General features: G+C 36.0%; 2 protein-coding genes across 15 annotated transcripts; both read left to right on the top strand.

Annotated features, from left to right (window-relative positions):
- Nucleotides 1–463: 463 nt before the first annotated feature.
- Nucleotides 464–3,596, top strand: LOC136205589 (SNW/SKI-interacting protein A). Of its 2 annotated transcripts, XM_065996241.1 has the most exons (3): nt 464–730; nt 1,064–1,167; nt 1,475–3,596. In XM_065996241.1, the coding sequence occupies exon 3, from the start codon at nt 1,530–1,532 to the stop codon at nt 3,357–3,359; it is 1,830 nt and encodes a 609-aa protein (XP_065852313.1). In that variant the 5' UTR covers nt 464–730; nt 1,064–1,167; nt 1,475–1,529; the 3' UTR covers nt 3,360–3,596. The 2 variants fall into 2 exon arrangements, with proteins under 2 accessions (XP_065852313.1, XP_065852312.1); XM_065996240.1 differs by lacking the exon at nt 1,064–1,167.
- A 3,064-nt stretch (nt 3,597–6,660) lies between these two features.
- LOC136206035 (uncharacterized) lies at nt 6,661–10,283 on the top strand. Of its 13 annotated transcripts, XM_065996940.1 has the most exons (10): nt 6,664–7,031; nt 7,114–7,200; nt 7,493–7,570; nt 8,007–8,189; nt 8,502–8,605; nt 8,910–9,004; nt 9,101–9,196; nt 9,369–9,481; nt 9,614–9,781; nt 10,108–10,283. In XM_065996940.1, the coding sequence occupies exons 5-8, from the start codon at nt 8,600–8,602 to the stop codon at nt 9,400–9,402; spliced, it is 231 nt and encodes a 76-aa protein (XP_065853012.1). In that variant the 5' UTR covers nt 6,664–7,031; nt 7,114–7,200; nt 7,493–7,570; nt 8,007–8,189; nt 8,502–8,599; the 3' UTR covers nt 9,403–9,481; nt 9,614–9,781; nt 10,108–10,283. The 13 variants fall into 13 exon arrangements, 5 of the variants coding, with proteins under 5 accessions (XP_065853009.1, XP_065853010.1, XP_065853008.1 ...); XM_065996938.1 differs by having other exon boundaries at nt 6,662–7,031; nt 9,101–9,481; XM_065996939.1 differs by having other exon boundaries at nt 9,369–9,781.
- The last annotated feature ends 6,012 nt before the right edge of the window (nt 10,284–16,295 follow it).

The following is a 16,295-nucleotide window of genomic DNA, read 5'->3' on the forward strand; positions in this document are numbered from 1 at the left end:
CTAAATCCAATTTTTTTATTCAACACAATGTTTTTTTTATATGTTAAATTTTTTATCTATTTTAATTTTGAGATGTTTTATATTGTTACTTAAAAATTGGTCATTGATCACTCAAATTATAACATGTATATAAATGAATTTTTTTTTACACGTGCACGTACAAAATCGGCTCTCCAATTGATTAATTTTTTCATTCACCCTTATTATATTATAAGGTTAAATATGAATGGAATTTTTTTTTTAATCAATGTCGATTGAATATCAAACTTTGATCCTTGTGTTTTTTATTATTTTTTTTGGAAGAAAAAACTTTTGTTTGTAGGTTCGATTTTGAGAAATAATCCTTATTCAAAAAAATGTTTTTTTTTTTTTTTTTTTTTTTTCTTTTCCTGACAGCTAGAACTACGCCGTTTTGTTTAAACGGCGCATACTAGATTAATAGAAAGATATATGTTTCTTCTCATCTGTTTTGATTTTGGTCATGGCCGCCGACTTCAGCTCCTTTTCCCCCTTTGCATTATTTTAACAGCTATCGAGAAGCTCCGATTTCATCCTGATTCCGGGTTTTGGTTCTCCTCGACGACCTTTTTCAGATCGGTAATCTCAGGAGGGTAGGCTGGACTTAGAAGGAAATTAAAACGCCAAAAGTTCGAGATTTTACAGCCTTCTGCGGCGATACTTTCCCGGAGATCGGCGGAGGAAGCTGCAGATTTCTAGGCGTTCCTGTTAGGTATTTATTCGAAACTCTATGCTTTGGAATATCCAGCTTTTATTATTGTAATCTTGAGAGCTTTCTTTCCTTCTTATATGGATTAGGGTTTTTAGATTGGGGTTTTTGAGTATTTTAATTTAAATTGTCTGTATGTGATTCCGTTATGGCTGGATTTACAGTAATTATGCAATTTTCTTTCAGAGTTATTTTGTTTGGAAACGTGAAACATGTTATCAACTTATCATCGTCTTTCTTAGACAGCATAGACTCTTTAAAACTTACTAGAAGTTGCATTTATCATTTGGGTAATATCTAGCTGGTTTTTAAAATATTTTTGTTCATGATTTACAGAAAAGAAAGGGTGTATAAAGGATAATTAAGCGGATATTCATTGTAGTTGTGTCCTTATTAGTTATTCAACCAATATTTGGCTGGAGCTTTTATCCAACTTTAAGGTTAGCTGCTATCAACCTTCAATCTTTAGACTTATATCTGGGATTTATGATATTTAGAGCTTTTATAATTTGGTTTAGATGTAAAGATAAGTAGGGCATGATTTTAATATCTATAGGAGCTTGTCAACTTAATATCTAATTTGAGATCTGTTGAATAGTTGGTTGTTTTTAATGATTCAAAAGCTTGTCTTCTATTTCATCCTTAATATACCGAGTCTTTTGGTGTGGAAATGTTCAACTTGTTTTTTTTATTTGGTTTATAAATTAGTTTTCTCTGTGATCTGATTAGATTAGTGTTTGTTGGCAGCTGCTCAAAACAAGGGTTCCTCTCTGCACTTGAATTGATTTAGGAGTAATTAATAATGGCGGCACTGAAGGAACTACTACCCCCAGCTAAGTCGACCAGTACAACCTATTATGACCATTCAAATGATCCATGGTTTAAACAAAGATTTAGCTCATCTGAGGCTGAGCAAGCTGCTGCTTCTATCGTCCATAAACCTGTGCCACCGTACTTGGATCGTGAAGGTTTTATTCCTCGAAGAGTGGAGGATTTTGGGGATGGGGGTGCCTTCCCTGAGATTCATATTGCTCAATACCCTCTTGGTATGGGTAGGGACAAATCTGCCAAACCTGGGTCAAAGACTCTGGCATTGACCGTTGATGCCCATGGAAATGTGGCTTATGATGCAATTGTGAAACAAAACGAGAATGCCAGGAAAATTGTTTATTCCCAGCATAAGGATATCGTTCCAAAGATTTTGAAGAATGAAGAGGATGAGGATGATAGTGAGGATGAGGAACTACAGAGACAGATTGAGGAGACAACACAGGAAACTAAAGCTGCACTTGAAAAGATTGTGAATGTGAGATTGAGTGCTGCGCAGCCAAAGAATGTGCCCAAGCAATCTTCTGATTCAAAATATATTAAGTACAAGCCTTCACAGCAATCAGCAGCTTTTAATTCGGGGGCAAGAGAAAGAATCATCAGAATGGTGGAGATGCCCGTGGACCCACTTGAGCCGCCTAAGTTCAAGCACAAGAGGGTTCCTAAGGCTTCTGGATCCCCACCTGTGCCCGTCATGCACTCTCCACCTAGGCCTGTGACTGTAAAAGATCAGCAGGATTGGAAAATTCCTCCTTGCATCTCAAATTGGAAGAACCCTAAAGGTTACACTATTCCTCTTGACAAGCGTCTAGCAGCTGATGGAAGAGGTCTTCAGGATGTTCAGATTAATGATAATTTTGCAAAACTATCCGAGGCTCTGTATGTTGCAGAGCAGAAAGCTAGAGAAGCTGTTGCAATGAGATCAAAGGTTCAAAAGGAGATGATGATGAAGGAGAAGGAGAGGAAAGAGCAGGAATTGCGAGCATTAGCTCAGAAAGCTCGTTCTGAAAGGACTGGTGCAGCACCTCCATTATCTGCTTCAATGCCATCTGATAAACACGTAATGGATGATGTTGATATGGGAGGGGATTATGAGCGTGTGAGAGAAAGAGATAAGGATCCCCATCCCCCCAAAGAGACAAGAGAGGAAAGGGAAGAGCGGCTGCAACGTGAGAAAATTCGTGAGGAGCGACGTCGTGAGAGGGAGAGGGAGAGAAGGTTGGAGGCGAAAGATGCTGCAATGGGTAAGAAGAGCAAAATCACGAGAGACAGAGATCGTGACATCAGTGAGAAGGTTGCTCTTGGTATGGCTTCAGCCGGAGGTAGCAGAGGAGAGGTTATGTATGACCAGAGGTTGTTCAACCAAGAGAAAGGAATGGATTCCGGATTTGCCACTGATGACCAATATAATGTGTATGACAAGGGCCTGTTTACAGCTCAACCTACTCTTTCAACTCTCTATAGGCCGAAGAAAGATGCTGATACTGATACATATGGAGGTGCTGATGAGCAGTTGGATAAGATTATGAAGACGGACAGGTTTAAACCTGACAAAGCTTTCGCTGGTACGTCCGATAAAGCAGGTCCACGGGATAGGCCGGTTGAGTTTGAAAAGGATGTGGAAGAAGCTGATCCATTTGGTTTGGATCAGTTCTTGACAGAAGTTAAGAAAGGAAAGAAGGCCATGGACAAAGTTGGCTCTGGTGGAACAATGAGAGCAAGTGGCGGTTCTTCAATGCGAGATGGGTATGATGGAGGAGGCTCTGGTAGAACTCGCATCGGATTTGAGAGGGGCGGCCGGTAGGTGACTTGATAGTTTGCCCTTTGTTGTTATTTATATCACCAGACGTTTTTAGCTGGGTTGAACTGAAGATGTTTGTATAACGTTTTTAGTTTTCTCTGGACTTTTTAAATGGCTTAAGAATCCCTCTTTGTATACCCACATAATGTTTGCTGCATTTCCGTTCTGGGCAATATTTTAAGCCTAGTTTTGTTTGAACTTGTGTTATCAAGCAATGCTTAATTTTTATTGCGAGTATTCTATGTAACCTTGGTAGAATCATGATTATGTGGTATAGTTGTTAAAGAGCACTTGAGGCTTGAGGTTCCAGGCAGGCGCACAATTTTCATTATAAGAGCATCCTTAGTGCACACAAATTAGTTGTAACTTTCAGATGTGGAGTTATAACCTCCCATTAGACACTTTGTTACTTTTTCTAAGAAGTTACAAACTTTTCTGTTTCATTTAAAATAAAAAAAGCATAAAAAAAAATGGAGATTGGACATCTGGTGTCTCCCAAAGCAGTATGCTGCTTTTTTTTTTTTTTTTTTTTTTAATATTTTAGTCCCTAGGTATTAATTAAACTATTTTTTATACCCATAAAATTTTGAAATCACAACCTAATATAATGGATTGTTACTTCAACTTCTTACTTTTTCTATGTGTCATGTGAGAGATTACAAAGTTTGTAACCTTAGACTAGGGATGCTCTAATATAACAATGTAACTTTTAAGGCGCACAGCGGTTTGCTAGGCACGATGTTGCCAAGGCGAGGGTGATGTTGCTATCCTAGGTGCGCCGATTAGGGGCGCCTAGCTGTGGTTATAAGAGGTGTACTTTTATGTTTGTAGAGTTTCTCCTTTTTAGGTTTTTTAGGGTTTTATTCAACACCGTTGGATTAGATAGAATTGAAGGGTAGTTTACATGCAACTAACTGTTAATAAGGCTTAATAATACATCAATTGCTCTTGGAAATACTACCTCTTAATACTGTATTCTAAATAATTAATAAAAAGAACTTAATAGTATAAAGCAATGGAGTAACTACATAACTACATCCTTTTTACGAAATGCTCCTATTTTGTTTTGCAATTTCCATTTTGACATTTTTTCTTCAATTCTTTTGATTTCCATAACTGTTCCATACATTAATTGTAAATAGTATTTAACTAGTCGTACACTTAAAGCTTTTAGCATACATTAGGATTCGAATTCAAGCCAACCAAGATTTTTTGTTTAATTAATTGAGATTCTATAATGAAATATAAATGAAAAAATGAAATTTTATTCTCATATAAACTAATAATTATTTTTTAGTTTAAAATTCACAAGATGGTTTTCTTATTTCATTATAATTTTAAAGAGAATTCTTTTTATATGTTTAATCAATGGAAATTGTTATATTATAATAGTTAGGATTGAATAGTGTAATAAGCTAACTATAAAAAATCACAATAATTTGTTCAATAATATTAATTTCATTTATTTAATTTAATGTATCTGTAAAAATATTATAGATCGGAAGAAATTTGTAATATTTTTTATTGAAATTTTGTTTGATTTTGTACCTTGTTTTTTTTAAAATAATTGTTCCACTCATATAAAAATGTACATCTCGATATAAGTAATTAAAAAATTACAATCCAAAAGTAAATTAGAGAAACTTGAATCTGCGTGTTCAATATCATAGATCACGATATAGCAATAGTAGATGTTGCTTAAAACTATCTTTGATACAACAACGAGAAATACACTCCACCAAGAATGACTTGATTGTTTTTTTTTCTTCAGGAATGACTTTATAATCTTTCAATGATCCAAATCTATGTGACGATAGACAAAACTCTTCTATTTTTTATGAAGGAAAATATGATAATATACCACAACTACACACATATGGAGAAAAAAAAACTACAGATAAAGAATACCAAATCTACCATAATAGATCAATAAAAAATTTATTTAATAAAGAAAAAACAAAATAAAGCAAATAATGGGCTTATCTTTCTACTCAATGGAGAAGATGAGTGTTTCTTAACTGGTAGATTTAAGTTTTCTTTTTCATTTTTAAACTTAAGGATAAGCTAGGTTTCATTCCTCTTTACAAATCTGAAACTTGTTAATTGATTTGATACATTATTAAGTTTATAAAATTTTGCATGAATGAATTTTAAAATAATTAGAGCAAGAAGACCGTTAGATGGATCTTAATGACTAAATGAATTTGATCATTTACCGTTTAAATTTATTCCTTAAGAGTCTATTGTTATATGTCTTGCGACTCAGTGATTCAATTTGTATTTGTTATTGATTAAGAGAAGGAACAAAAAAATTCCATTTTAAAGCTATAGAATTCATAAAGAAGTCAAACATAGAAAATATGTAACAAAAGAGAATATGATCCACAATGTCTCTCTTCTTTTTTTTTTTGAAAGAAAAATCAATCACTGGGCCTTAGAAGGGAAACGTTCAACAAAGTCGGAGCAATAAAACTCGAAATTACATCAAAGACAACGGGACAAGTATTGGAGCGAGAAGACCGTGCCAAGGCATGAGTCAAAGATGTTGGCTTAAATTAAGCATATAAGGGAGAGCCGTAACCACAAGTTGTACGTCAATTTCAAATATAACATGCGTGTAACCCTACGATACCACCCACTACAATGCTTCAAGCAGAGCCCTAAGCTTCGCATTCCCAAACCGGCATTTTAAACCATCCATCCTTAAAGTACGAGCTGCTATAATGCCCCAATGTTATCACGAGTCACGGCTCCTCAGCCATACATCCCTTCGCCTCAAACGTCGTTGCGTCTGTGTTGCAAGTTACAGCACCAGCCGATGGGCAATGACACCGACACGACTCGGAGCAGTAGGAAGAGCGGAGCAACTAGAGGTTTTCAGCTTCTGGGCTTGCATCTAGTTATTAAGACATTCCATCTTCTGGTACACTACCCGTCGGGGAGAAAGTACAAGATTCTGCCACAATTTCTCATTTCTTATTCGCCAAATACTCTATAGGATCACCATGAACTTGTTGAGGATTGGAGGAGATATGGACATCAACATGTTGAATGGGAACTCCGAGAATGAATTAGCTCTCACTACAAAAAATGAGACTTACAGGCACAATTAGTTGGTAACAAATTATAATTTTAGTCCTCAATTATAAGTTTTAAATTAGTATAGAGGACTACTATATTTTTTTGTCTCTGATTTTTTTTAATTAAGAAAAGGGGATAAATTTAATTAATTGAAATTATAAATATTGTACATTTAGTTATTGAAAAATAAAGGGGACGACACACGTTATCTTTTTCCTTTGTTTCAATCAGTTGCTTCAACTCTTTCTTCCTCGTGTATTAGATAAATATTTTTTCCCCAATTGAAATTAATATATGGGCTTTTTTTGTTTAGGGTTAATCCTTTCTCTCGCTCTCTCGCTCTCTCTTTCCCCAATTGAAATTAATATACACCGTCTTTGTCTGCAACCGGCGCCACCAAACATCCCTTCTCTCTCGCGTTTGTTCTTTCGATCCGTTTTCCTTCTCCATTTGGCTTTCTCTGTTCTTTCATTTTCCTTCCTTTCATCTCCTCCCAAGCGTGATCGATGAATTCAATACTAATCGACAAATTCAAGGTAACTGCCTTTGATGATGGCAATGGTTTTGGTTCTCCAGATGATGTTGGTGTCCAAGGTAATTGATCATTCTTTGAGCATTTTACTGTAATTTAAGTTATTTGAATCCAATTATCTAATTTCTGTTTTACATTTTTTAGGTTTTTGGAATCTATATCAGAATATATTTAGGCTGGTCAATAAATTGGGGATTAAACCAATCGCTTTATTAAACTGAGAGACTAGAGGTATGTATAATCACTTGAAACTCGAATGAAGAATTGATGAGAATGTCCATAATTTTAAACATTAATTTTTTGGGGGAAAAAACCTTGTCATCAAGTTTAGTTCTAGAAAAACGAATTGATATACTGAGGATCATTCTGCAGGCTGAATTTTTGATATTCGAAGACCAGCCTTAGTTGGCTACCCCATTGGGAACCTTATCTTATACTCAAGCAATCAATACATATATGTTATATTTCAACCAAAATGATTTTTTGGACTTTGAAAAAGTAATATTCACTGTATTGATTGCAGTTTTCAACGGCCCCTTTGATAGATATTAACAATGCTTCCTCTAATGGCTGCTGGTATGCTCTTTTACATGAAAATATGGTAAGCAATTTTTCCTACACAGATCAACTATGCATTGACTCTTTAGCGTTCCTTCTTGTCATTTTTTTATATGTGATATTAAGCAATTTTTAAGTTTAGCATTTGATTTTTTTTGTAAGTTATATGGATTGATCATTTATCACTACCATATATTTGTAGTGATTGATTTTGACAACACGGAATGGCATGGAGAAAATACTATCCAAATAAGGATTTTTTAACTGCAACTTCAGATTTCAGGAATTTTAAAAATTACTTGTTGCTTATACTTTACTTAGACAGTTGTCGGTATCCTATTTGGAGTATTGCTGATAGTTACTGCTAAGGAACTTTTCAAACCATTTGGCTGCTCATAAAGGCTTAATTGGAATGTTTTTGGTCTGAATATTTCACAAAATTGATTATTGCTTTGATGCTCTTAATATTTGATCATCAGATTCTGAATCTGTTAGTGGTGGAATCCTTGATACTTCAGCAACATGCGAGTCTATTGACGATCTAAACTGCAGAACTTCAGCAAGTTCATAGCCAGAGTCTCCAAAGAAGCAGAGGATATCAAAACTACAAGAAACATTTTAAGTACTCGAAGAAGAGGATGCTTGTCCCATTTGTCTCGCAGGTGTGAAGGTGTCTGTAAATTATATTGTGATTCATAATATTCTGAGTTATTTTGTGTGTGTCTGCTTAAACTTGATGTTCAAACCGTCGGCATCTACTTGCAGATTATGACACAGAGAATCCAATTTTTTTTTACCAAATGCGAACATCATTTAATAAACTGGTATAGTTTAGGCTGGCAATTTCATAAAATGTAAAGGAATAGAAAAGAAAAAGATTTATGGCACTGTTAATTTCTGGTGACATGACTTTGCTTCTTTCTGGTTAACATGAATACAGAATGTTCACTTTTTTATGTTTCTTAACTTCACAGGAAATGTTATTTGGCAATGGCTTCAATTACTAGCACTTCCCAAGATGAAAAGTTTATTAGCAGTTTCTGTGGAAAGCTTGCCAACCTAGTGGATTGAGATGCAGGTAAAGCTAAGGTACTTGGATACATTTTATTGGATCCTTAGCTCTGACTTTGATTGTTGCACCTTTTATCCACGTCTTTTTTCTCTTGGCCTAATTTGTCGAAAGCTAAGGTACGTGGATTACATTTTATAGCTCTTAAAATACTTCAAATATTGTTATATGGGTAATGTACATGAAATTATTATAATCTTCAACTGAATTCTTAATTGCTTTAGTACTTGATTCTCGGTTCTGCCAATAGAAATAACTGATATACTTTTTTGTCTATTTTTAGTCTATTAATTGGTGCTTCTTGAAATTTCAGGTTTTAATTTTGATGCACAGGTTCTTTAGTACATCACTTGTTATTTCTTCTTTTTATGGCATTCTTCATCAGGTGGAATATTTCCACGAGCTAAGGTAGTTTCTTCTGAGATATTGAGTGTTTTATCTTTCCAGTTTTGTTTGTAAATTCAATAATGGTGTCTAATTAATACTTAAATTCCTAGGGTACAGTTCCAGCATCCACTTAATTGAAAAAGGATATAAAAGAACTCAGAATGGTTATCCTGCAGATTCTGGCAGTGAAGTTAACTGTCCTGAATATTCTGGGTATGCTACTCATTTGATTTTATGGGGTTGCCGGCACATGTTGACTACCTTCAAGTATATGTTAAAGCAGAATATGATTAGCTATTTCAATTTGAAGATTGCACTGAATCATTCCCTTCTAACTCTAACCTATGCTTTCCTCAACTTAATTTTACTTCGGAAATATTTGCAGGCCAAGTTGTCTGCTAAGGGTGATGAGGCCCTGAAAGATAGGGAAGTTGTTGTCTTTGCTTTAAATGATGTGGCTAAGGGTTGATTAATGGCCTTTATCCTCATTTGTCTCAAGTAAATTTATTTATGTTTTTCCAATTTAATTGGCTCTATTTAAAGTAGAAAGCAGACAATCCTGATCTACATGCTTTTTTTCAATTTCTCTAAAATACAGAACATGGTTGTGACATGCTATTAAATTTTCAGGTTCAGCTGACAGTATTGTGAAATTCTTGAATTTGGTTGATTGGATCCACAAGACCTGAAGTGGAGTTGAACCTTCTAGTTTATGCCTAAGAAGCACAAAGTGATGATGAAGATGTTAACACGATGAATGCTTACTAAGATGCTAATGAATGAAGGAAAAATTTGAAGGTAATTTTTGCTATTTGATCATTGTTATGTTTACAACTGTTAGGCTACATTTGATTTATTTATTTACAACATAATGTGAATAGAAATAAGAGATCAACAGTACAAAATGCCTAGTCAAGCTGTTACTTTCTGTATAAAAACTCATACGATCAGTGCAAACATCAACAATGTAAAACTTAAATTTCAGTGGTGTTAATATTACACTAATTCCCTTCTCAAAAAATAATACACTAATTATGTAGTTATGATTTTGGGAGTGATGTTGATATTAATTATTTGATTTAGGAAGGCAAATGTTATATGACATTTTCTGTGTTCATTTGCAGTGAAGGATTTGAGAAGAATGAAACGATTTAAAGCTAAAGGGGATATCGTTAGATTGATCTTAAGAATTATGGTAGAACATATCAGAACCAATGTTATTTGGGAAGGACGTAGTTCCTTTTTTTCTAATAATTTTTTGTTGAATATTAAGGTTACATAATAAATCATTTTGTGTTGATTTTTTTTTGTCTCATTTATGTCTATAAATGAGGTTATAGTTTATTTGAAAAATGAACCAGTAAATTACTGATTATGGTTGATGTTGAAAAATGAACCCGTAAATTTACCGGTTTAAATTAATAATTAACATCTTTATTTTTTTAGGGCGTGTGTCCTTTATTGTAAGGACAGAAATATGTCACTATTACATGGGGACGACAGTCGTCCCTATGAATGGGGACGAGATGTTGTTCCTAAGAATAGGGACGACAGTCGTCCGTAAGAACGGGGATGAGATGTTGTCCTTAAGAACGGGAACGACAGTCGTCCATAAGAACAGGGATGAAATGTTGTCCCTAAGAACGGGGACGATAATCGTCCCTCTTAACGGGGACGACAGTCGTCCCAAAGAATGGGGACGACAGTTGTCCCAAAGAATGGGGACGACATCATGTTTTTTTGTCCCCTATAGAATCAAGGACGGAGGAAACAAGGACGAAAAATAGGGACGAAAAAATTGTCCCTGAAAGTATAGGGGACAAATTTTCATATTTTTGGGGACGATTTTTGTCGTCTCTGAAAGTCATTTTTTTGTAGTGTCTCTAAGCTTTATTTTCCACCAGCTTAAGAATTTCTGCCTCTCTCCAAACCGATTTTTCTTCTAAATAGACTAGGTTGAGGTGCCAAATATTCTCCATCGAGCTTCCACACATCACACAAGCATGATCAATGGCTATACCACGGTCCTGCAAATTATAATGAGTAGGGAGGTAGTTTCGCCCAAGGCGCCATCAAAAATATCGAACCTTAAATGGTACAACAACCTTCTAAAGTCGAGACCAGTTCCCAATAGCATGGAAGTGAGAATTATCCTCAATCTTCTTTATAGTCAGATGATAGCCACTTTAATCGAAGAGGACTCGTTCGAAGAATAGAGCCAAACCAAAGAATATGCTTTATCTCGTTTCTAATTTGGAAATTTTAAAATTTTCCTAACATCTTGTTGGTCGAATAATTCCTCTAACATTTCAACATCTCATTCCACCTACTTGGGAATAAATAAATCACAGACTTCCAAATTCACCAAACCAAGAATTATATGAGTGCAAATGCACCTCTCTTGATCATGGTGGAGCAAGGATCCGACCACACGTTGATAGACTTTCCATCCTCTATCTTCCACTTATAACCTTCATTCAACAAAAGTTGAGAACTCCAAATACTCATCTAAATCTAACTAGGGCCCCGTTTGTTTATTGGAAAACATTATGCAGGAAAATGTTTTTCTATTTTTTCGGTGTTTGTGTGCTTAGAAAATAAGTCAACAGGAAATTTTAGGTTAGTCAGCTAAACAATTTATGAAAAAAAGTGAGGAAAATGTTTTACCCATTTGAAAAGAGTAAAACATTTTCTTAAACTTTTGAAACTCTGCTACATTCCTTATTGCCATTTTGAAAACAGTAGCCACCACCACTTCTTTTCGTTTCCCGATGTTATTGCCAAATACCGAAAAATATTTATTTTCCAACACAATATTTCCCTTATCAAATATTTTTCAAAACACAATATTTGTTGACAAACAAACGGAGCCTAGGTGAATGGCTGAGATGACCATTAAAAAATCCCCTTTTAGGTAATATTTAACTTTGAAAACTCTACTGAAAAGAGAATGTGGATCAAACATGAAATTCCATCCTTTCTTTTCCAACATTTATAAATTAAAAGCAGTGAAATTCCAAAAATTCAATCCACCAACTTGCTTCGAGACACATAACTGCTCTAAAGCCATATAGTTCAACCCTTGAGAACTTGTCTCGTTATTATCCCACTAAAAGGAATTGAGCATTCTGTTAAGCTCATTGACTATAGAAATAGGAAGTAGAAAACACTCATGGAATAAATCGGAATAGCTTGTTGTAGAGCGAATTAAAACTGCATGACCTGCTTTGGAAATCGATTTTCCAAGCCACCTTTGGAGCTTCTGCCATAATTTATCCTTAAAGTGTGAAAAAATAACATTCTTCTTCCTTCCAACTAGCGAGAGCAGCCTCAGGTAACGATTGGTGTTAATAGGATTTGGCACCCCTAGAATAAAAGATATAACATCAGAAAGCTCAACAACAACATTACTGCTACCTAACCTGACTTCTCAAAATTAATTGCTTGCCCTGAAGCCTGCTCATATACCTGCAGAATACGTTTCATTTCATGACTTTCATCAATGTCAGTTAAAAAAAGAAAGAAAAAAGACATCATCAGCAAATAAGAGGTGAGAAATAGTAGGGGCACTATGCCCTACCCGACAACCATGAATCCTATCTCTCCTCTCTAAATCTCCAAGGATCGCAGACAAGCCCTCCACACAAAGCAGAAAGAGATAAGGCGATAAGGGATCACCCTGACGAATGCTGAGGATAAATCAGACCCACTAACTGGTCATTCACTTTAACCGAGTAATGAATCGTAGAGACACAGATCATAATTAATTTAATCCAATGTTTTGAGACACAAATCAGAGCCACTGAAGCCTTCTTCCTATTAACATTTCTCCTCATACTATGAATATGCTCAAAAGTAATCAACATGTTATCATGAATAAACCTCCCTTTCAAGAAAGCAGATTTGGTTTTCAGAAATAAGATAGGGAAAAACCTATTTCAAATAGTTCGCCAACATCTTTGAAATAATTTTGTAGAGGACATTACATAAGGCTATAGGTCTAAGATCCTACTTTGAGACAGGTTCAACACATTTAGGAATAAGAGTAATCAAAGTATCATTGAGATTTTTAGGAAACGAGCCTTGGTTAAGCCATTTACAACCCGCCACAAAAATATCATCCCTTAGAAGATGCCAGAATTTCTGAAAGAACCGATGGTTGAATCTATTCAGCCCATTTGCTTTATCAGGACGCATCTCAAAAAGTGTAGACCGAAATTCATCCTTGGTAAAAGGCGCAACTAGCTGTAAGTTATGATCATCTAACACCTTTGGAGAAATAGTCGCCACTACATCCTCAAAGTCACTATTGCTAATCGAAAAAAGGCTAACAAAACAACTTTACACAACATCACAAAGGTTCCCGCCTCTAAGACCAGCTCTCCATCCTCTTGTTAAAGTTTTGAAATAAAATTTTGTTTCTGTCTCCCATTTACGGAGGCATGATTTTTTTTTTGAATTTAGGTCCCCCTCTTGGAGCCATTAGACTTTGGCCTGCTGCCGCTAGTGGTTAGCCTCTTGAACTAAGACCTTGACTAGCCTTTCTTGTACCTGCTCAAACTCCTTTGTTGGTCCCTTATAACGTAACAGGTTAGTTCCAAGGGGGGGGGGGGGGGATAGGAACTATTTAAAATTTTAGTACGTTAAGGATGACTTCTTTTACTTTGAAAAGGAATTACACAGCGCGCTGAGTGAAGTAAGACACTAACTTAGTCAACTGGTGACTAAGTCAGCTTCTTTCTTTGAGTCAGGAGATAACACTTAAGTCTATTCCTGAACTCAGATACTCAATGCACACAACTCAGCGTGACCTCTTTACTTGGTCAGTTTTGTTTAAGCAAGCAATATATATATTAAAAGAGTTTAAGGTTAGAACGATGTTACTCAGCAGATTTATCCAGGTTCGGCCTCTACGCCTACGTCCTGTCCCCGGAACACGTTCCGAGCTTTCGAATTCTCTACTGAGCTCTTTAACGGTAGAGCATCAAACCTTTTACAACAAGAAGCTGAGTATAACAAGAGTACCTTCCTCTATACCTCTACTCACTCCTATTCTATTGCTGAGTATTATAACCGAGTACTCAGCCTCTCCTTTCTAATTCTAGAAATGATAATAAGTTTGTCCTAAACAACAATTGCTAAGACACTTAGATGATTGGATAATCACTCTAGACTTTTACACAGTAATATGGAAATTGGTGTAAGTATTTGCTTTGCTTTTTCACACAGATTCTTCGAGTAGAAATTTGGTCAGCGTAATGGCTTGTTGAAGATCTGCATCGAATGAAGCAACTGAAAGGCCTATTTATAGTGACACTTGAGGTATCGGTTATTTCAAATTTCGAAATAACCGTTGGAGGGAAACGGTTTGATGTCGTTGTCACTTAGTACACGCTCAGTGCCGTTGGCCAACCAGATTATTGTATCTTCTGTCTTCGGTCAGTGCTAAGCAGCTTTTAGACAGACAGGCAGAATGTTTCGCCTTTTATGGCAAAGTCTTCTAGACAGCTTTCTGTGTCTTCTAAACTTTACCCAAAGTAGAAATACTTTGTCTTGAAGTTGTTCCTTGCTCAGCTGCTGTCTTGTACTCTTTGTCGTCCAACTCAGCAGCTTCGTTCCGAAGTAGATAAAGAAAGTCTTCCAGATCCTTCTTCATGCTGAGCTGCGTTTTGTCCACAACGACAGCGTTTTGTTTACACGGGCCGAGTTGTCTTGGGCCTTTGACTTTCGTTTGGGCCTTTAGCCTTTTAGTCTTTATGTCTTATAAATAATTTAACTCAACATTGAACAAACACATTAGTGTAATAAATCAAAGCATTTAAACTTAGTGTGTTTTAGAATATTTTTAAACATATACTCAAATAATTTTGTCAAATCAAAATCATGTGGAAAAGTGTTTCAACAAACTCCCCCATTTTGATGTTGGCAAAACTATTCAGTGAAGGACTCAGTTTTGAGCTCCCCCATGATAGTTGACCTTTTATAACTTAATAAACTCCCCCGTAAGGGTTGAGCTACTGACACAGTTTTACTCTAAACATTTTAAGGTTTAATCGAGTAAGTCCTAGGTTAGTTTTCAAATAAAGGTCAGCTCATGAAACATATTCTATTAACTCAGTTTTAAGCGGAAGATTTAACTATCAGAGAACGCTGAGTATTTTGTTGTTCAATGAGTCTTATAAGACAATGTTTTAATCATACAAGACAGTGTTAACAACATACAATCAGAAGACATTAAGAATGATAAACACAGTTGATGTATGCAACACATAATAGCTCAGCATCACATAAGATTTTAATCAAGTTGAAAAATTTGATGCAAACATAGTATTAATAAGTAATCAACATTATACATAACAGGGATACTTAAGACTTAGAAACTAGCTATCCTAACTATGCTATTTCTTCTTATATATCAGTTTTCCCTTTCCCTTAAGCTGACTACTTCCAGCAGCCTATTACTGAGTTCTTCCTGTTTGTTCTTTCTCCCCCGTTTTGGCAGCATCGGGGGGAGGAGGAGGCCTGAAGGTGCTATTTTGAGCAGCTTTAGATATGCGAGCTGAGAAGTCCTTCAGCTTGCCGGTGCTTTCATTTATGCCATCAAAGACAGCAATACCATCGTCTAATACCTCTTGAGGAACACCAATTTCAGCAGCGCTGAGGATGCTCAGTGCGTAGGCTTGAGATTTACCCATCCAAGTGAGTGTATCAGTCAGCGCAGCATAAGCTTGATGAAACATCTTGAGCAGAGATGAGTCATAGAACTGACGCTGAATGTTGGAATGACGGACATGGGTAAAGATTTGATGTGTATACTGGAGAATCTCATTCTGCTTCATCTGGTCAGTGTCCATCTCTGCCTTGTTTAGATTCAGAAGACGAACAGCTTCGCCGATCTGTTCTACTGAGCATTGGGAGTAAGAGGAAAGCTGATGGTTTGTCTTCTCTTGCTCAGTTTGAAGCTGGGTGAATAACTGATGAACTTCGGCAGAAGTTGCATACCCTGAGTTCGCAGCTGACAAGGCTTGAAATTTTCCCTGTAGGGAGTTGATATGTTGAACCATGGTCAGCTGGAGTTCAGCCAGCTTTGTTATGGACTCCTGCTTTGGTTGTTGGGATTGGATATTGATCATTACACTCAGCAAGTCTTTTAGACCTCGAACCTCGTTGAGAAGTTGAGTGACTTGTGGAAGCTGAGTGGACTCATTATCGGAAGACCCAACAGCAGTGTCTGAAGTTTGATAAAGGTCTTGGATCAAGGCCTGAGCCGAGTTAATTATCGTTCTACCAGACTCAGTGGCAGTGAGGTAGT

The sequence above is a fragment of the Euphorbia lathyris genome, chromosome 9 (assembly GCF_963576675.1).
Source record: "Euphorbia lathyris chromosome 9, ddEupLath1.1, whole genome shotgun sequence".
NCBI classification, from domain to species: Eukaryota; Viridiplantae; Streptophyta; class Magnoliopsida; order Malpighiales; family Euphorbiaceae; genus Euphorbia; species Euphorbia lathyris.